At 41.4% G+C, this 27,849-nt stretch overlaps 1 protein-coding gene and 1 long non-coding RNA gene across 4 annotated transcripts in view; one reads left to right on the forward strand and one right to left on the reverse strand.

Annotated features, from left to right (window-relative positions):
- The window catches only part of PDCD1LG2 (programmed cell death 1 ligand 2), an 81,286-nt gene that overhangs the window by 35,833 nt on the left and 17,604 nt on the right, over nt 1-27,849 (forward strand). For 2 of the 3 annotated variants that reach the window (XM_040620311.1, XM_008690904.2), the window contains exons 2-4: nt 3,050-3,118; nt 12,706-13,011; nt 21,746-22,015. In XM_040620311.1, coding sequence (XP_040476245.1) covers nt 3,064-3,118; nt 12,706-13,011; nt 21,746-22,015 — 631 coding nt within the window. In that variant the 5' untranslated portion in view covers nt 3,050-3,063. Of the gene's footprint in view, nt 1-2,941; nt 3,119-12,705; nt 13,012-21,745; nt 22,016-27,849 lie in introns of all 3 variants that reach the window. The other variant, XM_040620310.1, reaches the window with a different exon arrangement.
- Nucleotides 930-6,181, reverse strand: LOC121100131. The gene is made up of 3 exons (XR_005831859.1): nt 6,090-6,181; nt 2,894-2,964; nt 930-973 (listed from the first exon to the last, which is right to left on the reverse strand). It is a non-coding gene; the product is annotated as an uncharacterized LOC121100131 (long non-coding RNA).

Consider the following 27,849-nt stretch of genomic DNA (forward strand, 5'->3'; position numbering starts at 1 on the left):
ATAATCATCAGGGAAATGCAAGTTAAAACCACCATGAGATATCACCTCACACTTGTTAAGAATGGCTAGTATCAAAAAGACAAGAAACAACAAGTGTTGGCGAGGATGTGGAGAAAGGAGACCCTTGTGCACACTGGTGGGATTCTAAGTTGATATAGCTACTATGGAAAACAGTGTGGAGGTTCCTTAAAAAAATGATAAATAAAAAATAAAACTACCATGTGATCCAGCAATTCCACTTCTGGGAATACTTCTGGAACACACACACACACACACACAGGTTGATTCATATAAGATATGAATCTTGATATAAGACATGAATCAACCTGTGTGTGTGTATGTGTAATGGAATATTACTCAGCCCAAAAAAAGAATGAAATTTTGCCATTTGCAACAACATGGATGGACCTCAAAGGAATTATTACATTAAGCGAAATAACTCAGAGAAAGATGAATACTGTGTGGTTTCACTTACATGTGGAATCTAAAACAAGCAAGCAAACAAACAAAGCTCACAGGTACAGAGAACAGATTGGTGGTTGCCAGAGGTAAGGGTTTAGTGAGTGGAAGAAATGGGTAAACTGGTTTTGTTTTATTTTTAGCTTTAAAAAAATTGGGAAAAAAAAAGGACTTCATAGGGAAAGGCTAATTGCATGTTTGGGCAGCAAAGTCATGAAATCAGCTTAAGGCATTTTGTTCAGAAAGCAAACAAACTTCCCAAGATTAATAGGATTGTGTGAAAAGGAAACAGAGGCTACCTTGAAGGGACTTCCAGTGGCTAAAATTATGATTTAGGCTATAAAAGAACAATTATTGGGGTTCCTGGGTGGCTCAGTTGGTTAAGCGACTGCCTTTGGCTCAGGTCATGATCTCAGGGTCCTGGGATCGAGTCCCACATAGGGCTCCTTGCTCAGCGGGAAGCCTGCTTCTTCCTCTCCTTCTGCCCGCCGCTCCCTCGGCTTGTGCTCTCTCTCTGTGTCAAATAAATAAATAAAATCTTTTTTAAAAAAGAACAATCATTATTTTTTTAAAAAAAACCCTCAAAATGGATCAAAGACCTAGATATAAGAACTAAAGCTATAAAATACTCAGAAGAAAACATAGATGTAAATTTTTGCAACCTTGGATTTGGCAATGGTTTCTTAGATATGACACCTAAAGCATAAGCAATAAAAGAGAAAATAAATAAATTGGACTTCATCCCCAGAATTAAATGAATTTGTGCTTTAAAATTAAATTAAAATATTTGTGCTTCAAAGAACACTATCAAGAAACTGAGAAGACAATTTGCAGAATGAGAGAAAACATTTGCACATTATATATTTGATAAACACTTTGGCAGTTTCTCAAAAAGTTAAGCATAGAGTTACCATTTAACCAAGCAATTCCACTCCTACATATCCAAGATAATTGAAAACATGCCTACACAAAAACTTGTACATGAATGTCCATAGCAGCATTATTCTAAAAGCCAACAAGTAGAAACAATCCAAATGTCCATCAACTGATGAATAGGATAAACAAGATGAGGTATATTCATACAATGAAATATTATTCAATCATGAAAAGGAATCAAGTACTGATATGTACTACAACATAAATGAATCTTGGAAATACTAAGCTCAGTGAAAGAAGCTAGATTCAAAAGGTTACATAGTGTATGATTCCATTTTTATGAAATATCCAGAATAAGCAAAACAATAGAGACAGAAAGTATATTGGTGGTTGCCAGAGATTGGAAGGAGAGGGAAGGGGAATTGGGAAGTTTCTGTCAATGGGTAGTAAGTTCCTTTTTGGGGTAATGAAAATGATCCAAAATTAGATAATGGTGTGGGTTTCACAATTCTGTGAATATACTGAAAACCACTGAATTGTACCACTGAATTGTCTGTGTTTTAAGTATATATGTATATACACACATATGCACACCCATGCACGCACACACACACACACATTCTTTATTGTATGTCAAGTATACTTCAATAAGGCTGCTGGAAAAATAAATGTAAAGATCAAATATATATTTGTGTATAATATATACCTTCCTGCAGACCACTTCTCACCTCTACCAGCACCACCACTCGATCCAAACCATCATCTCTGTGAAAACATTCCTCACTGATCATCCTTCTGATCTTGTCCAACCAACTGTCCTTCCGGAGAGTCTATTGTCTACACCAAAGCTGAGTCCTCTTTTAGAAATGTAATGAGATCATGTGGTTCACCTAATCCAGATCCTCTGCGGGCTTTCCATCCCACTGTGACCAGCGTATGACTTAGATGTATGGCTCCAACCAATTTCCCTTGGAGAAATGGTTCCACTGCTGATAAAATTTTGAAAGCCCCTTTGAGGACACAATTGCTCACAGTGATATATCCTGTCCCTTTTGCCTCGACCACGAGAAGTCTTTGGATGGGAGAAAGCCTGGGAACAAAGGTAGAAGCATAGGAGGTGTGGCAGAACCAGGTCGGGCACCCACTCAGTGGAGCCAGTTCTGTTCTCTCCCTGTCTAAACTTCTTAGTAACAGGTAGTTCAAATAATGGGCAAACTCCACCACAACACTCAAAAGAACTTGACACTTTCCTATCCAGGCAAATATCAAGTGTTTGTTGAGAATCTAGCTCTGTTCAACTGAGTGCTGTCCTTGAGTATCTGACTCCCAGAGTTCAAGTCCACCTGAAGAAGTTGGTGTGCATTATTCATTTGACAATCATTTGATTTTCAAGGATCCACTACTGAAAAAACTATGGGAGGCTTTGTGGAAGAGACAAAGGGGCTCAGATAATCACAAAGGGGTTCAGTGTGGGTGATTCATGAGAACTGGTTCATAGTCTCAAGAGGAAGAAGAGCTTCTAATTTGGATTGATAAAGAACACCTTGCTTCCTCTTACCTTGTCTCCCTTCTCCTCCAGGCAATCAACTTTTAACTTCTCTTCCAGGGGCTTGTTTCCACATCATTTCCCTGTTTTCAGGAACAAGCAAATCACCAAATCACAAGACCCAGCAAAACTGCAGGAGGCTCTGAGACTTTCAATTGTTTATTTCAGATCGGGTACAGACCATGTTCCTCCTTCTGCTACTTTTGAGCCTGGGAATGCAGCTTCATCAGACAGCAGGTAAGAAAGGGCAAAAGGAGGGGGTTGAGAAAGATGAGTGAGCAGTTGCCCCTAGCTGAAGCCAATGATGAGAATGGGGGTCCTCAGGCTGAGGGCTTTCTTTGAGAGGAAGTGTGATTACTCTCTGTTACATGCACAGTAAAGAGAATGGTGCCCAGGGTGGCCTGTGCTTGCCCATGTCCCTGTCTTACAGAAATAATAACCATTTGACAGAGGAGGAAACTGGAATTCAGAAAAGTTCTTTAATTTACCTGAGATTACGCAGTCAATAGGCGGCACAGGCAAGCTTCCTACACGACTAATGTCCTTTCTACCTTACTGTGCTATGGTGATGGATAATCGAGCATGGCAGACAACCCCTAACCTTCCCACTTTGGAATGGGGTTTTGGAATTAAGTTTGATTATAGACATATATTGAATGTTGATACTGGATGTTCACAAAACCAAAAAGTATGTACGATGGATTATGCTTAAGAATTAACCAAAAGGAGGGGCGCCTGGGTGGCACAGCGGTTAAGCGTCTGCCTTCGGCTCAGGGCGTGATCCCAGCGTTCTGGGTTCGAGCCCCACGTCAGGCTCCTCTGCTATGAGCCTGCTTCTTCCTCTCCCACTCCCCCTGCTTGTGTTCCCTCTCTCGCTGGCTGTCTCTATCTCTGTCGAATAAATAAATAAAATCTTTAAAAAAAAAAAAAAGAATTAACCAAAAGGAAAGTAAAAACATTGTATCTTGCTTTTTCCTCAAATTTAGAATTCTTCTCCGCTTTTCACTATACATTATGCAGATAGTATCAGTTCAAACAAATATTAATTACCTGCCTAAATTGGACTGCCTTCTCCTCAGGGGTATTTTTTTGGTAAGTCTTATAATTTCATGTCTCCCTAATTAAGGAGTTTTAACTTTAAAGGTTTCTCATAGAGGCTTCCTGAGGGGAAAAATGTAACAAAAGGATCTGAGGACTGATAAGAATGCTTACTTCTGGGGAGGGGAAGCTATCTGGGGTGAGGATTAAAAAAGGACAGTCTTAACTATTATGTTTCCCAGGTGTTGTTGTTGTTTTTAACAAGAAGTATGCATTTACTTGTATATTAAAATAAGTATTATACTCTTACTTGTCTATTAAAAGAAATATACAAGAAGTTTTACTTGTATGATAAAAATATAAATTTTAAAATATAAGGATTCTTTTTAAAAGAATGCTTTAAAACACCTCTGAAGGCACCAGGAGATACCATCCGGTGCCTGAGGACAGCCACCACTATCAGGGCAGCCGCACCGATGGCCTCATTCCCCTCACTGTGCTTGTTCACCCCTAAACTTGCACTCTCTTTGAGAACGAAAAAAAGATAACAGGAATTGAATCAATATAATTCTTTATTACCCTCTCTACGTAATTTTTTATTTTTTAAATTTTAAAAAGAATGCTTATAGCAGCATTGTTAGTTCTTCCAAAAAAAAAAAAAAACACAAAACCGCACAAAACAAAACAACCAAATGCCCATCAACAGCATAATGCATAAATTGTGGTATATTAGCAGAATGGAAAAATATGCAGCATGCAAATAAATTAATTACAAAAATATGCAACTACATTTAAGAGTCTTAGTAGCATTACATTGAGTTAAAAAAAAACCACAAAAACTCAAGCACAGAAGACAATATATAGTACGATGTCCTTTTTATAAACAATATATACCTATACCTATACATATTGCTTATACCTGTATATATTACTTTAAAATTTTAAAAAATTTACCTATGTATACGTATATATGTATAATATATGCACATAATGCGTGTGATAGGCATATCATAATAATATGTTATATAAGTGATATATGTATGTATATGTGGGTATGTGTGTGTATATGTGTGTGTATGTGCATGTGTGTGTGTGTGTGTATATATATATATATATATATATATGATAAAGCTAAAGAATAAGCCGGAGATTAATAAACAAAAAATTCAGGATTCTGATTACCTTTGGCGAAGGAAGTAGATGTGCATTATTAGTAATGTTCTGGTTCTTGGGTTAGGTGGTTAAGATTCACAGGTGTTCATTTTATTTGATTCGATGTCTTTTAGAATTTTTTCTGTATTTAAACTTTTATGTTGTAAAAGATACCACCAGTACAGAAAACCACATGAAACAAGTGTAAAGCATCATGTTATCATAAGGCGAGCACTCGTAACCGTCACCCAGGTCAAGTAGTAGAACTGTACCAGCCTTGCCCGGAACCCTTCCCCTGCCCCAGTCCTACATAACCTCCTCCCCATAGCACTGTACTATCTACCCTTTTCTCCATTAAAAAATTTTCTAAATATCACTAAAAGAAATCTGTGTAAGCACTCATCAAGATATGTTCTTTATAGTTTCCAAATCGGCAAATATAGATTTTGCTCATTTTAAAATAGCTCTCTATATTTTTTTGGACATGCTGTAATTGATTTAACCAGTCCTTTATCGAGAGAAATTACAGTTATTTAAAACGATTGTTTCTTGCTGGATTAGTGTTTGAAAAAAAAAATGTGTTTCCTAAAGACTGTGCTGAAGACTGACTCTGAGTATGACCCACATAAACCATTCGCCATGAACTCTTTCCTTCCTCGTAATGTCTGTGGGTGCTCTAATCTGTTATCTACAAAACAGCTTCAAGTTTGAGGAGAAAAGTTGGCAGAAAATGTTTTCATTTCATTTTTTAAACATTTCTTCATTTTCAAATTGACATACAGTAACATTTAGTCTTTTTAATAGAAACATCTACGGTTCTTGGCAAATGTGTGGTCGTATAACCACCACCACAATCAAGATCCAGAACAATTCCACCACTTGCCAAACAAACAAACAAACAAACAAACAAACAAAAAACCCTCTCAACTCTTAATCCCAGGTACCCACTGATCTATTCTCTGTTCTATAGTTTTAAATTTTCCAGGTTATCATATAAACGGGATTATCCACTAGATACCTAGAGATGCGTTTTGTATGGCTTCCTTCCCTCAGCATAACACAGTTGAGTGTTATCCATGTTGTTATATGTTTCAGCAGTTCCTTCCTTTCTGCTGCTGAGTAGTATTCCACTATATGTATATGCCAGATTTTGCTTATTCATTCCCCAGCTAAGGGACTTTTGGGTTGTTTCCTGTTTTTGGCAATTACGAATCAAGTTGCTATAAGCGCTTATGTATAGATTTTTGTGAGAATGTAGGTTTTCATTTCACTTGGGTAATACCCAGAAGTAGGATTGCTGGGTCATGTGGTAAGTATATATTTAACTTTATAAGAAACCACCAAATCTTTCCAAAGTGCCTAGACTATTTTTGCATTCCCAGCAGCAAAGTTTGCACACTCCAATTGTTCCACATTCTCGGCAGCACTTGGTATTGACATTGTCGTGTTTTTTAAAGTCATTTTAATAGGTGTGTAGAAGTATCTCTTTGTGGCTTAATTTGCATTTTCCTAATATCTAGTGATGATAAGCATATTTTCACATGGCAATTGGACATCCATATGTCTTCTTTGGTAAAGTTTGTATTCAAACCATTTGACCAGTTTTAATTGGTTTGTTCATTTTCTTACTAAGTTTTTAGAGTTCTTTGTCTATTCCAGATGCAAGTCCTTTATCGGATGTGTGATATGCAAATATTTTCTCTCAGTCTGTGGCTCATCTTTTCATTCTCTTAACAGTGTCTTTTGCACAGCAAAGATTTTAAATTTGGTGGAATCCAGCTTATCTTTTTCTTCTTATATGGACTGTGCTTTGGCGTCATGTCTAAGAACTCTGCCTAACCCAAGCTCTCAAAGATTTTCTCCTGTATTTTCTTCTAAACACTTTATAATTGCATTTTACATTTAGTTTTATAATCCATCTTGAGTTAATTGTCATAGAAGATATAAAGTATAGGTTGAAAGTCATCTTTTTTTCTTTTTTGTGTGCGGATGTCCAGTTTCTTCAACCCCATTTGTTGAAAAGCCTATCCTTTCCTCATTGAATTGCCTTTGCACCTTTGTCAAACATCAATTGGTCATATTTGTGTGGGTCTATTTCTGAACTCCATTTTGCCATCTGTTCTGTGTATATGCTTTCCCTCATAGCACAGTCTTCTGATTTCTGTAATGTTGTAATTCTTTTTGTCTTGTATTTTTGTTTCAAAACCTAAGGACATCTTGTAAACCAGATACATTTAAGGGGAAATATTCATTTCTGTACTTTGTCATGTCTTGGAGGAAAAGTAACCCCAACTATTATTCCTTTTATTGGTTTTTTCCTTCTTTCTTCATCCTCCAGAAAGGGATAAAAACCAGGGGGTCACATGACCATGGTGATGCTTGAGGTCATTCTGGGGTGGGGACCACACCCTGGGTCACTCACTTGACCTATCTTCAACCTCTGAAACTACTTCTTCAGACCCCCAAGGTATACAAAGCAGAAGAATCAGGTTGCGGAAAGGATTTCTAAGGGATGAGATGTCCCCATGCATTATTCCTACAAAGAGGAGCAGATGAGTCAGGTGCCCAGAGCAGGATTCTATCCTAAACTAGGAACTAGAGTTTTCTGAAGACTGTAGTTGTGTGAAGCAGCCCCCACCTTTCAAGTTCATTAAGTACGGAGTCTGAAAAAAACTTCAGCTTCTGTTATTAAATGGAAAAAAAAGTATAAAATTAGCTTAAAGAGGAAGCTATCTTGGGAGGTAATGCAAATGATTTGTTTTGTGTTTCTGGAGATGTGACAGGTGCTGACTCCTATTGATGCCTGATTGCAAATAAAATACACAGTTTCCCTAAGAACTTTCAAAAAGGCTCCAGCATTACTGAACCCAGCTGCTTTGATCTGCTTAAAGAAACTGCATGTATGAATTTTTCATGTCTTGGCCGAATTTGTTGCCCTTTAATTTAGTCAGGGGGCCCAAATGAATGGGAAAACCTGTTTTGTTTTTGTCTGCTTAATCTTATAGTTGTGGAAACCTTCCAGTTTTCCTTGGTCTCATAACTTCAGGAGTTCAATGCTAGATTGAAGCTTAATATAATAACCCCCGATTTTAAGCTATATTACAAAGGTATAGTCATCAAAACAGTATGGTATTGGCATAAAAACAGACACATAGCTCAATCAAACAGCACAAAGAACCCAGATATAAATACACACACATACACACACACACACACACACACACACACACACACACACCCCAAATGTATTTTCCTTAGCATAAAGTTGAAAAGTGTATCTATCTCCTTCATGGATATAACATACACATGCCAGTGGATATATGGTTGTTATCTGTAGACTTGTCAGTACAGGCTTTCAAGATAGAGATATGAACTGGAATTCCAACCCCATGAGCTACCACTCTTTGACCTTGGGCAAGTTGTATCACTTCTGTAAGCCTAAGTTTCGCCATCTGTAAGAGAGGCACAATAACTCCTACCTTGCGGAGTTTGGGGAATATCAAATGAGATGATGATGTGAAGATTACCCCAGTGTCTGGCTCACTGTGTTTAATACATGTTGATGATTACTCTGCTTCCTAGTAACAGCCCAAGTGCAGGCTCGTGTTATAAGTCTGTTTCTCACACAGTAATGTGCACAGGAGCACCTCAACTTGGTTAAAATGTGGAGTCTGCTTCTCCAGGTCTGAGGCAGGGCCTGAGATTCAAAATCCCTCACTTGCTCCCAGGTGAAGCTGAGGACACTTTGCAGGGCGGGGTAATAAAAGATGTTTGCCTGTGCAGGTGTTTTTATTTGTTTTGTTTTTTAAGCTTTTTTATTTATTTATTTGACAGAGAGAGACACAGCCAGGAAGACAGGGAACACAAGCAGGGGGAGTGGGAGAAGAAGAAGCAGGCTCCCAGCAGAGCAGAGAGCCCGATGAGGGGCTCGATTTCAGGACCCTGAGATCACACCCTGGGCCAAAGGCAGACGCTTAACGACTGAGCCACCCAGGCGCTCCACCTGTGCAGGTGTTTTTTTTTTATCTAACCAATGGTTCTCAATACTCTCTGCACATTAGAAGCTTCCAAGGAAATTAAAAAAAGATTGACGCTGTCCTCACAAAAGAATTAGAATTTATTTTTAAAGAATCCAAGGTGGGGCCTGGTATTTTTTTAAAAAGCCTCCCAAGTGATTCCAAGATGGCTAAAGTTGAGGCATTCTGCTTAGTGACTCTGATGTGCGTCCAGGCTTGAGAAAAATATCTTCATGCAGTTTTTTGCAAGAGTGTTTTTATTGCCTCTGTAATTTACAATAAGTAAGAGTAATTTAGGATCTTAAAAGTATATTGCATTTCTGAACTCCTCATTTTTATAGGGTAATCAAGCTCACAGCTTTGCATGTCTTAGAAGCTTTAATTGAGGCAAAATTACACTAAATAACAATTAATCCTCTAGTTATTCTGAGCTACTCAGATATTTGATTCAGGCTTGCTAATCGCTCTTTCCTCTTATGAACAATTCGCTGAAAAATACCACCTGCCTAAGAGGTAACACACTTTATGCCTGCAACCCCTGTACACACACTCTGCACAAAGCAGAGGAGAGAAGCAAACAGAGAAGCAAAGGCCCAGAGTTTAAAGAGGGGAGTTCTGCTGTCTGCTATGGGGAGTTCCAGAGGAAGTTACAGACATTCTCTCTCTCATGAGAAGAGAGCCTAAGTGCGGTAAATAAATTTGCTAAATAAATTCAATAGAGGCAACACCCAAAGTCCTCTGACACTTATATCTCAGACTCAGCAACTGAACTTCCGTGCAAGCCCATTTCTCTTCCCTGCTTCCTGTTATATCAGGTGTAATAAAAAATAAAAAGGAGAATAAAAGTGAATTCCTGACAGTGACCCCTCTTCAGGCCAGAGTGGATTTGGTAGCAGGCAGCTCTGTCTTGGTTAAAAGGGGACTTAATAACTCAAAATTTGGAGATGATCCCCATCAGAAAGGGATCTACCCTTCAGAGGGTCCTATTAGGGAGACCCAGAATGAGAGTTACTACGAGTGGATTTCATGAAATGGAATCATGCAGGAATTTCGGAAGCACAATCTCTTTTCACATATGACATCCCGCAGTCTTCTCAACCTGTCCAAGCAAATTCAGGTGTGATCAGCAGTGTTTTACCGAGAAACACTCATGTTCTAGACCTGCTCCCGCCCCAGCCTGCACAAGAGCATGCTGGGCAGATGTGAACTTGCTCCTGTACCATTGATCTGTTAGAAAAGCACATTAATGTTACCGTGATGGTTAAAGCAGGGGTTGCAGGCAAAATGTAAACTTGCCCAGTTGTTCTTGATAAATCTCAAGTTTGAGCATAACTGTCAAGTGTGCTGTGTGATGATTAAGAATGCCAGCCAGTTTGTGCAACATGGGCAAGTTACAGTTTGATGAGACGAAAACAGAAGTGAGTATGGTTAGGCTCATCCTTTCTTACTTCTCGCTCTTGCTGCCATTTGCCAAATGCTTAACTGGAACATAGTATGTGCTAGGCACTGAAGATACCAATACAAACTCAGCCTGGTCACTGCCTTCAAAGTCTTGCTGGATTATAGGAGGAGAAACTCAGGTCAGAAGAGAATTGCAATGTGAATCATTTAAGCAATAGGAAATGCAAAATTTACTTATACTTTAAAATCTATTGCCCAGGGGGTGCCTGGGTGGCTCAGTCAGTCATGATCCCAGGGCTCAGGTTATGATCCCAGCTGGGATAGAGCCCTCTGTTGGGCTCCCTGCTCAGCGGGGAGTCCCCTTCTCCCTCTCCCTCTGCCCCTCCCCCCACTTGTGCTCTCTCTCAAATAAATAAATAAAATCTTAAAAAAAAAAAATCTCTTGCCCAGGGTGGTCAGGGAATGGGCTGTCCTGGTTAATAAAATATCATGGTTAATAAAGAATGGCCCTGTGTTGCATATACGGATTACCACCGTCCCAAGAATCATAACAGAGTACAAAAGAAAGGAGCCAAAGTTTGCTGACCACCTATTACCTGCCAAAACAAGACACTTCACACGTGCCATTTTGTCTAATTTTCACCACAATACTTAGAGGCAGATATTAACCTTGCACCTTTATAGATAAAGAAGCAGAGACTCACAGAGCTAAATGACACATTCAAGATCAAAGGGCTCATAATCTCAATCCAGATGATTCCTCACTAAACCCCATGCTCTTACCTACCACTCTTTCTGATGGTAAAAACTCCTTGAATAGCATATGCCTAGAAGCCATCCGCAAATATTTGTTAATAATTAAATGAATGAGTGAAGCAAGCTCTCCTGAATATAATCTGTTCTAATCTTTTGTCATGATTTAGAAATTACCTTAGGATTTTGCCACACCTCCATTCATTAATGATGGCGGCGGCAAAATCTTGTACAGTTTCCCACGGTGTATTCATGCATACACCACCTTCGTTAGTTTGACTTTGCTTCACCACTCTTCATGCCGTTGTTCTTATAGAGTTCTATAAAACCAACTCAGCTTTTATTCTTTAGGCAAAATGGTATACCCTTGTGGTAAATGGAAAACCAGTATCACTGTTACCGGTAAATAGAGGATATAAGCAAAAAATAAATGTGATGAAAGTAGTGTTATTAAATTCTACCCAGATATCTACAGTATCTGCCTGGGAGCTTTCCGTTTCATTAAAACGAGAAATAGCCATTGTTGGAGGTGTGAGAGTCTAGTTGCAAATTTTATGTTACTTGAAGAGTTGACACAGAATTGAAGAGGAAATAAATTCCTCTTGAATAATTCAGTTCCCTTTAGGCCTTAATTCTGCCCTAAATAAAATTGTTTTTCATGCTTCACATGTGCCTCATATTTTGGGAAATACTGTTGCAGTGGAAACTATAGAATTTTAAGCCAAACATCTAAATGGCTCTGAATGTTAACTTTACTAACTGTATGTCCTGGCGTGAACCTCTTTGAGCCACTTTCCTCAACTGTAAAACAGTAATAATAATACATATTTCATGGTTGTATTTTCAGGATTAAGTGATGTGGTTATAAAGAGCCTAGCACAGTTCTTTCTTCCTTTCTCCTTATTGACAGAAAAGAAGCAGCTTGTCCAGTGGGCTTGTGTGATGCGGTAGTTAAGGGTGCTTGGAGCTTAGCAGTACCTGGGTCTGATCCTGGCTACTCTTTTGTGCCTCGGTTTCATTTTCTAAAAAGAGGCTGGCTCTACCTTGCTGGCTTTCTGGAAGACCAAATGAGATTGTGTGTTGGTGGAGGACTAACACATAGTAAGAACTCAACAAATGATAGTTCTTATTATTCCCAGTCATGAGAGGAGGTTGTATTTGGCAGGGATGTTATAATTTGATCCATATGGAGAAAATGAGCCTGAATAATAGATGAGAGGACAGCAATCAGCTGTGCAGGTGGGGCGTGTTGAGAGGAGAGAAGTACCTCAAAACAGCAGATCAAGAGTTCCACTCTTGCCCAGACAGGACAGGGCACAGGAGAGAAAGGAGCCTGAAGGACGGCCCAGTTCATGACAGGGGTCTCCTGGAACACGGGGGTGGGATGGGCCTCCTCAGCTCCCACTCTGCACAGAACTGAGATGTGAAGGCAGACAATGGGAGAATGTCTTGTTTTTTGTTCAGCTTTATTCACAGTGACGGTCCCTAAGGAACTGTACACAGTAGACTCTGGCAGCAATGTGACCCTGGAGTGTCACTTTGACACGGGAGGTCATGTGGAACTCAGAGACTTAAAGGCCAGTTTGCACAAGATGGAAAACAATACATTCTTGCACAGCGAAAGAGCCAGCTTGCTGGAGGAGCAGCTGCCCCTGGGGAAGGCCTTATTCCACATCCCTCGAGTCCAAGTGACGGATGCAGGCCAGTACTGCTGCCTGATCATCTACGGGGTCGCCTGGGACTACAAGTACCTGACTCTGAAAGTCAAAGGTGAGTCGTTTTAAGGACTGGAATCTGTGGATTTGCAGAAGCAAAAACTGGGAGGCTGGTTCCAAGGAGACAGGGCTATCTTAGAGAAAACAGAAGCACCTGCCCAGAAATATTTCTTAACATCTGAGTATAAAGCAGCTGAGGTGAGGGTACATAGGGGCAGGAATTGCAGGAATAACATGGGTCTGGAGGGAAGGCAGGAAATGGGTCCCTAAAAGCCGGGAGGGTCCCAGAGATAAGATTTGCCTCCCTCACGGATCCCCCAAGGAACAACACTGACTTCATCACTGAGCTCCTCTTTAAGAGAAGCTTATTCCTCTAGTCCAGTTTTTTAAACCATGGTTTGCTGACCATCCATGGATTAAACTATCAATTTAGTGAGTAGCAACAAGGTGGGTGTCTCTCTCCAAGTAAAACGAATAGATCAGAAGGCATGACATAGTAGGGCTGAGCGTCATTTTGTGAAACTTGTTTCAGAGGCTGTGTGTGTGTGTGTGTGTGTGTGTGTTGGATTGTGATGTAAAGTATTTTTTCTTACTCTGGGACATAGTCCAAAAAGTTTGAAAGACACTGCTGTAGTCCAAGCTTCACATACTGCAAGTGAAGCCACTGAAGTCCAGGGAAGTGAAGGGGGATCCCAGTCAAGTCCATAGCTGTCCCCATTCCTCTAGGTTAAGAGCTCTCCGCACAGCAACACAAGCCAAGAACCGAAGCCTGAAGAGAATCTTCCAGTTCATGTTTGTTTTGGAAGAGGCCATTTTGCAAAAGCCCTCTAACAAGTATAAAAGAACAGACTTGACTCAGTTCACCAGCTTGTGTGTTTCAGCCCACACTGACTGTTCTGGGTTTTCTCTGCCTCCTCCCAGTCTCACCCAGTAAGCCTCAGAGGATCTGTTCTGTCTTCTGGAAAGTCCGTAGACTTTGGTCCCTAAAGACCATTGACCTTGGCAGCAATGCTGTGACTTCGTGATCTGGTACAAGGAAGAATAAACTAGGAGGATTAGACATGAGGGTAAATGTTTTCAGCTGGGACCTTGGGCGGGTTATCTCACCTTTACAAGCTCACATTTTTCTTATTTGTAAAAGGATAACCACAGTAGCACCTAGCACGGAGTATTATTGTACAAATTAAAAGAGATAATGAACATAAAGAACTGAGCATAGTTCTTGGCATGTGGTAAGTGTCCAGAGAGCTGGTTCAAAGACTGCCGGTCCCCTCAATTCTCAATGAGTCACGAGGAGAGTCATTAGCCTAGATGTAACTGCCTTCAATCTTATTTGCATTTCCTCCATCCACAACTGGGATGAACTCCAGAACTTTGAAGTTACTCTGATTTCAATTAATGGGAGGAAAGCTGGCTCTACATTCTCACGATCCCCTAATGTATTCAGTATCCGCACCCCTAACTCACTGCCTCCGAGTTTGTTAACCTTTGTTTGAATGCTGTAATGCATGTAGGGTCTCTGGGCAATTCGGGGCCAGTCCTTGCATTCTTTCTTCCCGGCTGAGGGCTGCCCCTCATTCCTGGGAAGCCAGGGGGCAGCTTCATCACCTAGAGCAGAGATGGCTCAGGTGCAGAAGAGGTGTATTCCTTAAATCGTAATTATTTATTCTTTAAATCCTTGCTGCTCTTCATACTATGGTCTGTGGGGATCACAAGACTTTCTGAGGGTTTGCAGAGGCACAGGCGGTTGTAGGAAATGAGTTTCTAACTCTTCATCTTCCCCACGTATTCTTTCCCCAAACTGAGTGTGCCTGAGAATCAGCCTTCCAGGCAAGGCTCTTGGGGTTCCCCTAAAACACTTCCTCTTTTATCATCGCCTTCTTCCACTTCATAAAAAGGGTACCTCTCACCAATGTGGTGCATTGCCTCAGGGTGTAGAAAAACTCCATCGTGCTAGACAAAAGAGCGATTGGAAATATTGATACCTTATCAAAATGCAATGACTAACAAATCCTTCTGCAAAACAGGTGATGCCAAATTCTGTTTTCAACAAAGCTGGAGGAGGCCCTAATATAGTTAAGAGCTGATGGTAAAAAATGAAGTAGGGTTTTTTTTTTGTTTTTTTGCCATATAAATCAGAAGGCTTTTAAGCATGAAATGACATCTCAATAACAAAACTGCTTCCACACCCACTTACTTGTTCATATGAGTCAGTTTCCTTAACCTTTCTTGCCATAGAAATGGAAAAATTGACATAGAGCTGAGGCTGGTCCTGTCTCATTCCAGCCAGAGCCATATGCATCTTGGATACAAGAACAAATCAAAAAAGAGACCCTCATCCATCCTTTTAAGGGATACATTTCCAGAAAATCTTATCTTTTAATCATTATCAATATTCATAATATTTTCCATTTTGATTTTAGATGTGCTGATAATAGAAATTAGATTTCAATGCAGAAGGAAACTGAACACTTAAAGCCTTGTGATCACAAGTAAAAAAATTAATCTCAATAGCTATATGTATTTTGTTGTTGCAAAGAAACATAAGGATCCCTAATACAAGAGCTTTCTAACATGTTAAGATAGAATCCTATAGAAAAAGTGGAGTGGGAACTGAGCATCATGGAATGAAACAGTGTAAAAAAGAGACAGTGTAAAGCTCTGACCATTCCAGGAGAATTTTTTTAAAGATTTTATTTATTTATTTGAGAGAGAGAGAGAACACAGAGGGAGAGTGAGAGGGAGAAGCAGACGCCCTGCTGAGCAGAGAGCCTGATTCAGGGCTCGATCCCAGGGCCCTGAGATCATGACCTGAGCTGAAGGCAGATGCTTAACTGACTGAGCCACCCAGGTGCCCCTACAGGAGAATTTTTATGTGTATTTTTCCATAGATGGTGGTGTGTATAAAAGATACCTCCTTTGATATCTAGACAGCATTAGGTAAGTGTGTAAGAGAGAAATCATTGTTTTACTTAAAATATAAATGTTTATAAAATGCTAAACATTCTCTATTTTTCCAATATACATTTAGGACAAATTTTAAGAACCTACCTAATAAACTTGTGAGAGGGTGCATACTGTGTCACAGGCTTTTAGGAGGAATGGAAACAAAAACAGGAAAAGTTGAAGACCATCACCTAAGAGTATTCTACCCTGATCAGGGGAGACCTGGCGCCTCCGTTAGGGTTTGCTTCAATGAAACAGGACTGGAGGGAGGATGTGCTTTTTCCTTAAAATGCCTGATCTATAGCATAAACTTGAAAACAGGTTTATAGCACCTTCTTTGATATCTGGGCAATAGTTGATATTAAATATAGTGAAAAGAGAACTAATTTTTCAAAAGCACAGGAAGAACAGTACTAGGTAGAAGGGCTAGAGGGTCTAGAAGACACCGGATCCTGACAGGCCGCTTGCTACTACCTGATGACGAGTAACCTGTCTGAGGGAGGGTGGGGAGCATGGCTAAAGAGAAGAGCGCCATGGCCCCAAGAGGACAGAGAGCCCAGGGCTTGAGCCCACAGGCTGAGAACTGGCCTGAGCCAAGGATCCCAGACAGACACACAACAAATCCTGAGAACAGAAGGGCCAAACCCGCCCCAAGGTCCTGGCAGGACATGAGGGGGTGGGAGAGTGCCAACCTCCGGAATGGACTGAGACTCACAGAAACCCACGAAAAGGCTCAGGCTAGATGGGAGTTCAACTTGAGCAAGTGGAGGAAGGAGGTCACAAGGCTTCCATTTTCTCTCACAATGGCCTTTTCCCTGAGGAGGGGAAGACAAAGGACCTGGGGAGGAAACAGCCCAAGAGAAGCAGTGCAGCCTTGCAAGGTAACGACAGTTGGCCTCTGGACCTAGAGAAAGCATTGGCTTAAAGCACTTACTGATAGGCTGAACTCTCCCTTTCCTCCATTGGGGAAACAGAAGGGTAATAAGGAAAACTGGAGTTAAGACGTAAGGTTCTGAATTTTGCAATGGGAAAAAGCTCCTGGGGCATACAAACTGTGTAACCTGAGGTTCCTCCCCAGGTCATCTAACAGATGAGTTGGGAGCAAGCCTAAAAGATTTCCTTCAGCGATTCCTAGAAACATGCCTACATTCTGTAAGACCACAGCGTGTAAAACTACATCTTTTCACCTTCATTACTGTCATTACAATGATAAAGCAGATACTTCCTGCAGCTTATCTCTGTTTCAGAGATGCTGGAGTTGCCAGTCGTGTAGGGATTCTATAGTTAGAAAGGACCAGGGAGACAGGAACCATTCGAACCAGCAGAAATTTAAATCTGAAAATAGAAATTCTTTTAATAGAACAGACTGAGTAACTAATGGGGGGAACAGGGAGGCAAATCAGCAGTTAGCAATAACGAGAAGCTGCTGCCCACACTGGACTGGAGGGAGTGGAAGAAGGCAGGGTTAATGGAGCTCAGGGGCAGGAGTCACAGGACAGATACTAGAACCACAACGGGCCCCATCCAGTGGCAGCAGGAGCAAGGAAGAGCTGTGGGTGCTGCTGCAGATGCCCTTGCAGCATAGAGCATAGGGGGAAACACCCTAACTTCTCCCTCCTGTTTGCCCTCCAGCCTTCCCACCGTGCCTCCTGTGGGCTGTCGGGAGCCTGGGAGACACAGCCTGCAGGAGTCAGCCTTCACACAGTACAGAGGAGAGAAGAACACTTAAGGGATGGATCTGAGGGCAGACAGACCCAGGGTCCACACAGCATGCATCTTGTACGTAAACTGGTAAAATGTGAGATGAATAGTAGTGTAGTTGACTAGAACTGTAACAGACTGAACAACTAGTTGGTGTTGACTCAGGGCTAACAAAGGGTGATGAATGGTCTTGGGTCAACCAGGAGACAGTCTCCAGGTGCCAACAGGGCTCTTATAGCCAACCTAGCTGCACTTAGATCACTTGTTTAATAAAATTTATCGTATGACCTTAGGCTGCATTAAAACTCTGCGTGGGCCTAAAATGTGCTCAACACATAGGAAGTAATTAGTCACACTGTACTTCATGCTGCTTAGGTAAAATCTGGAATATAGGTCACGTTACATTGGCAAACAAGACTGGTACGTGGAGCTGGGTCTAAAAACTGTCCTGTGAGAAATGGTTGAAGGAAGTAGGCGTGTTTTACCCAGAAGGGAAAAACTATATGGAGTCTTGCCAATTATCGTCAAATACCCAAAGGATCGTAGCAAAGGATCATCAGCAACAGTTAATAATAATTGGTAACATTGAGTTTTTACTATGCTCTAGGCACCTAATTCATTCAATCTTCATAACACTTCTGTTAAGGATAAGTATTATCATACCTGTTTATAAATGAGCACCTGAGGGCTTTAAAGGTCACGTAACCAGGCCTTGGCTCAAGCCTCGTCAAACCATGTTCTTAACTACTATGCTGCTCATATGTTGTCTTACTAAATCAGACAATTACCAGTGGACTGAAGCTGCCAAGAGGCAAAGTTTGACTTGGCAGAAGGATGATCTTTCCAGTGAAAGTTTAACTTTCGTATTGTCTAATCATGGTAATGGCTGCTCCTGGCAGTAGAAGCTTCCATTTATAGATGTATTTAGCCAAAAGTTAGTTATCTAGCAGCTTACCAATATCAGAAAAGAAGTATTATTTTTTCTTAAAGATTTTATTTATTTATTTGACACAGAGAGAGAGACAGCCAGCGAGAGAGGGAACACAAGCAGGGGGGAGCAGGAGAGGAAGAAGCAGGCTCCCAGCAGAGGAGCGTGATGTGGGGCTCAATCCCAGGACCCTGGGATCACGCCCTGAGCCGAAGGCAGACATTTAACGACTGAGCCACCCAGGCACCCCCAGAAAAGAAGTATTATTAAACATAAAAAGGGACATTTCATCATGATAAAGAAGTCATGACAGAGAGACGTAACAATCCTAAATGTTTATACATCTAACAACGTAACTTTAAAACATATAAAACAAAAATTGACAGACCTAAAAGGAGAAGTAGATCCACAATCATATTTGGAGATTTCAACTCATCTCTATTATAACAGATAAAGCAAACAAAAAAGAAATAGAAGAATTGTGTGAACATAGCCATCTTGGCCTAATTGACATGTGTAAAACTTACACCCAACAACTGCAGAGTAGGAGGTTGGACTAGTTTGAATTATAAGATCACTTTTAGCTCTGAAATTCTAAAATTTACTCATATTTTCCTAAGAATATCCCCCCTGGTCCAGCTTCCCCATTGTCTGTGGCTAATAATGTTGCCTTTTCACCCACTTCCCAAATTGCACAAGGCTGTGGAGGCATCTTTAATATTGTATACATGCAGGCTATGAGCTCCCATCTCTTCCCCAAGCCGTGCTCGTTCTTTGAGTTGAACTTCTCTCTCATCTTCTCCTGCATTTATATATCCCAGGTTACAGCCTCAGCCTCCCTCCTGATTCTTGGCCCTCCTACCTCTGAAATCACTTCTCAACTTGGCCCCCAAGATCAGCTTCTTGTTCTGAGCTACCCTGCAGGAATGGGCCAGACCTTCATATGCAACACATTGCTTCTGTGCATCCATTTATTCTCTTCCATGCCTTCGCCCAAAGACCCCAGAGCTTACAGAAATAATCTACACTATAATAGGATAAATGATCATAAGAGGACATCAAACCAAGGGAAAATTAGTGTAGATAAATAACATAAAAATGAGAGATAGGTGAGTCCTCAAAATGCGTGCTTCAGATATTGTTGAATTGCTAGAGGTAGATCAAAATTGGCTTCAAGGAGACTGGTGAGTCTAACCAGTCCAAGTCCTCACTAGGCTGCCTCAAACCTGATTCCCCTCATCTTCTACCAGTTCCGTGTGACCCTAAGTCCCCGCCCTTCCTGTGTCTGTTGCTCCATCCCTAGACTTTTTGCAGTTACATGGACAAGCATCCTCTTTTGATGATTCCAAGACAGAATTCAGAATAATGTAGTCATGAAGGGCATGAGTTCAAGTCCCCCTCCTCACCCCAGATTTCAGCTGTTTTCTTTTTTATAAAATAAGAATACGAATTTTACCTACCTCCTAGGGTCCTTGAAGAGTTTAAGTGAGGTAATATATGCTAAAGAGATAGAATCAGGTTTTAGAGCCACTCACCCTCGTTCCTCTCCAAGTCCTTTACCAAGTGAGCTATACACACAAGAATCAATGGGAAATGCACTCCATTTTTTTTTAAATTAATAACCGGACAAGCACATGATTTTCTCCTTTCCTGCCTCCCAACTTCAGGGCTTCTCTGGAGAACATGACTTAGAATAAGGGCCTCTTTTTTCTTGTACCCTCATCTTAACTTAGAGTTCAGGTTTGCAGAACAGACCCTGAAGTTACTCATCTATCCAGCTTCATGGGTAAGAAAGTTCATCCAACCCACCCAGTCACAAGCAGAAGGTGGAAAACTGTGAGCAGGGAAGCTGTCAGTTTTTTGAGGCAGACAGGCCAGCAGCCCCAGCCGAGTGTGCTTTACCACGTAGAGGCAAGAGCTTAAGAGAGGGCCGCGGATTGTGAACCGTGCTTCAAGACGCAGTCACCTGGTCCAGTGAACCGTGATCCAGTGAGTGTCTTTGGCTATAAGTAATCAAGTTAGTGACTCATAACGTAGGGACACAAAGGGAGGTGCTCAAGGGGCAAAAATTGTGGAGAGGAGCCTGAACATTTTTCCCTCCGCAATATATAAAATCACAGGACATGAAGCTTAGCACCTAGAAAACCCTTGGTACCTCATACATGTTTGATGTTTTCTGCATGGCTGTTACCATGATTTTAATGTAAAATCGCTTTTCACCAAAGTTGTGCCCATTTATACTCCTCCCAACAATTTAAGAAAAAAATAGTTTTATCACCTCTGTGCCATATATGCAAAGTTTGTATCAAAATTCTGTTTCTTAAATATTTCCTACCTAATGAAAGCTAGTACTCATTTCTTCTTCCCTTCACCGAAAATCAACAGGTTACTTGCCATATTCCCTGATATCTGCATATGTTGTTAATATTTCTTTATTTTGGCTTATCATCTAAGATAATAGGACGATTTGTCCTCGTGTCTTCTTATTGCTTTCAATGTCACTTGTATTCATTTTAGATCTCAGTTTTCTAGAGGACAGGGAGGAACGTTTGATTAATTCACTCAGCATATACTACACAAAAGTGTGTGTGTGTGTGTGTGGTGTATGTGTGTGTTTGTGTTTTGGACAGGAGAAGCAAGTAATAGATACAGCCAATTCCTGACTACTTATAGACAGAATCTAGGTCTTTATTTTTTCTCCTCCTAATCTCACAAAGAAGAAAGGAAAGGGGGAAGTGGGAAGAGAATTTTCTCCTGTAGAAGAAGGTCCAGATAAAACAAGAATGTGGGGGTGTTCTAGTGATTTTATTTATCATCCTCTCTTTTCTCCAGTCCTCAGTTGTGACATAATTTACAGGAAGCCACAGAGTGTTGTGGGATAAAATACTGTTGAGATTTGGAATCAAACTTCCAATGTGCAAAACATTGGCTCTACCAGTTATTAGCCCTGTGACTCTAAGCAGAACACTCAATCTCACTTCAGTTACCTCCAGCAAAGATTGGGAATATCAACAATGCCGTTTTTGTTATATTGTGAGAATTAAATCATTCAGTGTAAATAGCTTGCTGAGACAAAAGAAATGTGTAAAAAATTAAAACCATTATTACTTCATATTGATAATGATAACTGTAGTCATTTCACATGCATTGAGTACAAAGCTGTCTAGGAATCAGAAAAGAAAGACTTATTTCTTTTTCTTCTTGTCTTATCCAGCTTCCTACAAGAAAATAAACACTCATTTATTTAGGATCCCAGGGGTAGATGAGGTAGAGCTCACCTGCCAGGCTGAAGGTTATCCCCTGGCAGAAGTGTCCTGGCCAAACATCAGTGTTCCTGCCAACACCAGCCATACCAAGACCTCTGAAGGCCTCTACCAGATCACTAGTGTTCTGCGCCTAAAGCCATACCCTGGCAAGAACGTCAGCTGTGTGTTCTGGAATGCCGACGTGGAAGAACTCTTTTCAGCCGTCATTGACCCTCATGGTAAGAGTGGCCCCCTTTTCCTAACTCCATCAGTCCCCGTTTAGACAGGAAATAGATGGCACACTCAGAATGAGTAATTTGAGGATAAAGTGATAAAAGATCTGATTATGAAGTTGTGGTCAGGATTTAGGGAAGCTAGTAAGGATATTGCAGGACCCTGGGGCTTCAACAGTCAGAGGAACAATTACCACCATTGGAGTGGTTACTGAATCCTGGGAAAGGGAGCTCTAGGGAACGTGCCCCTTGACAGGAGCGGCTGCCTCCAGTAGGTGATGTTGCCACCTGCAGCAACTCTGCACGATGGAAGCTGGGTCAATGAACCCCCCAACCTCCTCCTCCTCCCACCCTCCAACCTCCAGCTGGTGCCCCCCATTGGCCGAAGCCAGCTGGAAGTCAGAGAACAAGGGAGTCCACTGCTGTGTTCCATAAAGGTCAGCCTCTCAAAGCGCAGAGCACAGCGTGGAAGGGTAGAGAATGGATCTGAAGAGGAAACAGAAAATACCCAGCACAAATCTAATCACTGTGACTCAGGCGCAGTGCAAGGAGTCAGCAGGATGAATATTACTTTGCTGGCTTTGCTGATAGTCAAGTGGTTATGGGATTTCCAAGGAAAACTGGCCTTTTGTAAAACCTTTCGGAGCCTTTGCTGACTATGCTGAGTCCCGTCCTTTAGAATTTCATACACCAGAACAATTTCAAACAATTTTGGGAGTCTGACTATTTTTTGTTTGCCAAATAAGAGCAATTAACATCCAGTATCAAAATTCTTTCATAAGAGACAGGTCATTTTATCACCAAGCACATCATAAGTTTCCTAGTGCTCCTATAACTAATTACTGCAAAATTTGTGGGCTTAAGACAACGTGAATTTATTAGCTTAGCTTCTGAAAATCAGAAATCCAAAAGGGACTTTGCTGGGTTCAAATCAAGGTATTGATAGGATGGTAGAGGCTCTAAGGGAAAGTTCCTTTGCTTATTTTTTCCAGCTTCTAGAGACCACCTGCTTTCCTTGGCCCATGGTCCCTTCCTCCACCTGCAGAGCAAGCAACTACATCCCTCAGACCTCTGCTTCTGTGTCATCACATCTTTCTTTAATTCTCCTGCCTCCCTTTTCTGCCTTGTAAGGACCCCTGTAATTACATTCGATGCCTCCACCTAACCCAATAATCCAGGTTAATTTCCCCATTTCAAGGTCCTGAATATAATCACATCTGCAAAATCCCTTTTCCCTTGTGGGGTAACACATTCACAGGTTTCAGGGATTCAAACATGGACATCTTTGAGGAGAGTCCGTATTCTACCATACCAGCGAAGGATATAATGTCCAAATAAAGGACAGTCCCTAGTACTGCTTTAATTTGACTTTATAGAAAATTTACCGTGCTGTCATTGTATTTCACTTTTTGCCCTGTGTCTTAGTTAGACAAAACAGAGCCTATGATAGGAGTGTGTGTATCATGTAAGTATTCAGGTGGTGACCTCAGGGAGCAAAAGGGAGAGGTTCAGGAGATTCAGACAGGGAAGAAGGAAAAGTAAATATAAGAGTACATTATCAAAGTTGTTACTGTTGGCAAAACAGGAGCTCAAATACTCAAGGACCACCTGGGAAGTGTACAGATGGCTTCCTCAGATGCTCACTCAAAGCATGTCAGGTGGAGGTCATCTGCTTTCACCCCTATAGATTGACGGTAGCGTCCAGGAGTATGCACTGCATCTCCCACCGTGAGCTATGCATGTGTGCGGGATGAGTGAGCTCCCCCCAGCATCTGCAGTGTCAGAGTCATCCCAGGGCAGAGAGCAAAATAGCCATTTGAGGTGAATGAAGTCCACCTAGACTTCTACTGAGCCGTGGCTGAAGTTAGAGGTGAAGCCGAGAGGCAGTGACACAAGACTGCAGCAGTCTGTCCCTTGCACTGCTGAAGTTCACCTACGACCCTACATTAAGTCCACTGTGACTAAGCTGTAAGGCTGGGAGGCAGCCATGATCACTTCAAAAGATTTCATATGCAAGAGTTCACAGAACAAGCTACAGTTCCTGCTGCTACAGTTGAGCCCAAGCCATAACTGATCATTGAGATCTCTCTCATCCACCATACATTCTAGATTTCCCTCACTCAGCACTTCAGATGGGAGAATTTGCTTCCCTGGAGGTGGGGAGGGGACTGGTGACTCTTTCAGGCCTGAGAGAACTGAGCCTTTAGTTGCCTTGCCCTGAACAGACAGAGTTGTTGCAATTACCTTTTCATTGTTATTACTGAGCGCGGAAGTCACACAAATCAGAGAATCATGGATCCCTGAGTTCCAGACATAGTCTTCCTTGCCTGCATTAGGTAGCAGCATTCAAGTTCTTCATGGTCATCAAGAATGATCACTCTGCCAGTACAGAAATTCTTTTCTCTGCCTGCTGGTCCACAGTGGGTAGAACTCAAGCTGACTGGGCAGTAGCTGTAAGTTTAGATGCAGTAGGACATAACCCTTGATAGAAGCACTTGCCACTAGGAAGCTGGACCTTTAATCCAGTAGAGCCTACATTTGTGGGGATAAGAAGCAAACATTCCACAAGTGGGTCACTGGATATGATGGTGAGAAGGACCAAACTTCAGCATTGAGGAAGCCCTGGCTCAGAAGCAGCATGTGCTTGAAGCGAGATTGTCAGGGGCAAGTGAATCAGAACCTGACCAGAACCATCCATCATTCAGCCACATTCAGCCCTCACTGAAATCAGGGCTGGGACAGACAGGATAGGACCTGGTGCATCAGAGATATCTTATCTATCTCAAATTTAAGGACATCTCATCATGGACTGGCACCAGTCTACAGACAAGTCCAAGAACGTTGAAGTGACTCAATGTCCATCTTGTCATTAATTTTCCAGGATTTTCTTCTAGGGAAAATATCCTCCCTGACATAGTCTTCAGGGCAGCCAGCTGCATTGTCATCACCAACTCCCTACTTCCCCCATCCACACTTCACTACCCAATTCCAACACGAAAGTTTGCCCAGCTTCTTTCTAACCGATTGTGATAAAATAAGGAGGTAAAGAGAAGAGTTGTGCTAAGAATCTTGGTAGAAATGAAGCCATTAGAAATGCCTCATTTTTAGGGTCAACTTTGAGTAAAAATAGTGAATTAGGCAAGTTGGTCTTTCAACATTCTCTCTTTTTTTATCACAGTGAAGATCCCCAGACTTGTCACCTTATGAAAATTGAGCTATAACTAATTCATACTAGAACTTTGGAGGCATTTAAATGCTAACGATCACAGGGGAATTTATTTTTCTTAGAATTGCTTACTTAACTGTCCTTTGCTTTGTGGAATCTCCTGCCTGGTTAAGGATGGAATGTGGTTTTCCAGAAGGGTCAGGGAATTAGGGGCCTGAGTAAGATGAATTTAGAAATAACTAGAATGTAGCCTTTCCGCCACTGATTACATCAGTATTTTTTTTCTTTGTGGTAGAGAAGTGGCAGGGCACACTGACCATTCCTCTGGAAACCTTGAACCAGTGAAAAGTTACAAATGAAGTAAAGTGGCCCTTCTTTCCATGGAAGCCGACGTAGCTGAATGCATAGTCAACAGTCATGGGAGGGACCTGTGGGGTCTGCATCAGCTCAGGATCTTCTAGGGTATCACTCATAAATGCAACTGGCAAAGAGATAAAGATATCTTTGTGCCATTAGAGATTTCTCAGCCTGGGTTTACCCATCCTTCCCAGAGTTATATCCATGCTACTACCCCCTGACATGGTTCCTGGGCTCCATTCAGCTCCCCTTCCTCACTGTGTGCTCTCTGAACTTGCTTACCCATCTCCCACCTCCATGATTTCTTTGCTCAGGCGGTTTCTCCCACATAAAATATAATCACCCTCTTCACCAACTTCAAGCCCACCCTTTCTCCAGAGCAGTTTATATAACTCCAGGACACAAGAGGTCTTTATCTTATTTCTCCTCCTGAGACTGATTGCAGTCTCATGCAGACATGACTTTGTTTGCCTGTGACTATACATGTCTTTTATCTTTCATTGCTATTTTATTTTCCATGTATTTTAATTGTTCACATGGGTCTTCTTTATACCCAGACTAAAGCAAAAACAGAGCAGTCTGCCTGTACTAAGTGCTCAATAAATGACAGATTAGTGGGTTGGAGGATTAGTCTTGATAATCCCAGTCCCATTATCCCAGCTGCCAGACTGTATGGGCGTCCAGGTCTCAGCAATCAAATGATGCCCTAATTTGTGGTCCAAATACCAGCAACAAATGACCAAAGTCACACATCCTCCCACAGTTCCTCACTTCTATTTCTCAAAGGGATTTTTAAGTTGCCTATGACTGCCCCCTTTCTACTCATTCTCATCAGTTGAGCTGCTCCTTGCTGACTTCTGTGACCCATCACAAACTTCTCCAGAAGTCAACGAATAAAGCAAATACAGCAATGAGAGTGGTGGTCGGAGGTGCTCCAGTGGCTCTAGAATGTGATTGAACATCCTAACATTTAACAAGAAATGAAAGGTCAATGAGACCATTTTCTTTTTGAAACAAGCGTTCTTCTGCTTGGCCAGTTGTTGCATTTTCATGAGGAAATGTAATGAAAATGGTGACAGGAAATAACTCTAACAACATTCTTGTGGTGTGGGAAGTGAAGCCCTCCCAAGGGACCTGGAGGGGACTCTCTGACAGTCAGGAGCATGGGCTCTGAAGTCAAATGAACTTAATCTTTAAATCCTCTCTACTACTACTACTAGCTTTGAGAACATGAACATATAACTGAGACATCCTGGCGCCTGGTCTCACGTTTGTAGAATAAGGGTAAATAATGATAGATACCTTAGAGTGTGATTGTGGGGATTGAATGAAACACGCTTGCAAAGTCCTCAGCACTCAGAAAGCATGGAAATGGGGGAAAATATAGTGCCTTTAGCAAGAGTGCATGGGACTGTGGCAAGGATAAAGCATGGTTTTCCCATTGGATCATCATATCATTGTTAAGTAACATGTAATTATTATAAAACAATCTATAAGAATATATATTAGGATATAGGCTAAGCTGCCATAACAGAGAGGCCTCAAAAGACAGAAGCATATTTCTCTCTTATGTAATATTCAGAGATAGAAGGTGATTCAGAGCAGGGAAGTATCTATATTCTATTCTTTCTGGGTTCTTTCTATCTTGTTGCTCCCCCATGCTGTAGAATGTTGTCTCTGTTGAATTGTGTAGGTAGTCACTGGGTAACTACCACATCCATGTTTCAGAAAGGGAAAAGAATAGTGAAGACATATCCAACGCCTTAAGGCCAGGACTCAGAAGACTCATGACTTGAACTTAGTTTTCATGGTTGGTCACACCTAACCTCAGGGGAGGCTCCAAAATGTAGTCTTTCTGAGAAGCCATGTGTCCAGCTAATGTCCTAATAGGGAAGAAAGGGAGAATGGATTTAAGGGATAAGCATCAGTCTACCACAAGATAACTAAGGACAGGGAGGATCGGACCAGGTAGACTAGGTAGGCAGATGATTAATTAAGCCCCCAAAATCCTTATTGACATCTTTCATGTAGATGGTACTTGGCTCTATACGGGATTCAGAGGTGACTTAGGTGAAGTCTTTGCACTCCAAATACTTACAATCTAAGCAGACCAATGTTCATCGTTAGAAAGTCTTCAGGGTTGAGTAGAACTTCTGTACATGGAAGGGGTTGTGAAGGAACTTGCAAAGGACACAACAGGTTTGCACAAAGGTGCTGAGGTAGGGATTTCCCTGTTGTGAGGACACTGAAGGTCCCAGGGCTCCTTGACTCCCAGTGCTACTGCAGTGGTGCTTAATAAGCACTTCCTAAAAGTAAA

This window comes from Ursus maritimus, unplaced genomic scaffold (assembly GCF_017311325.1).
Source record: "Ursus maritimus isolate PB19 unplaced genomic scaffold, ASM1731132v1 scaffold_34, whole genome shotgun sequence".
NCBI lineage: Eukaryota > Metazoa > Chordata > Mammalia > Carnivora > Ursidae > Ursus > Ursus maritimus.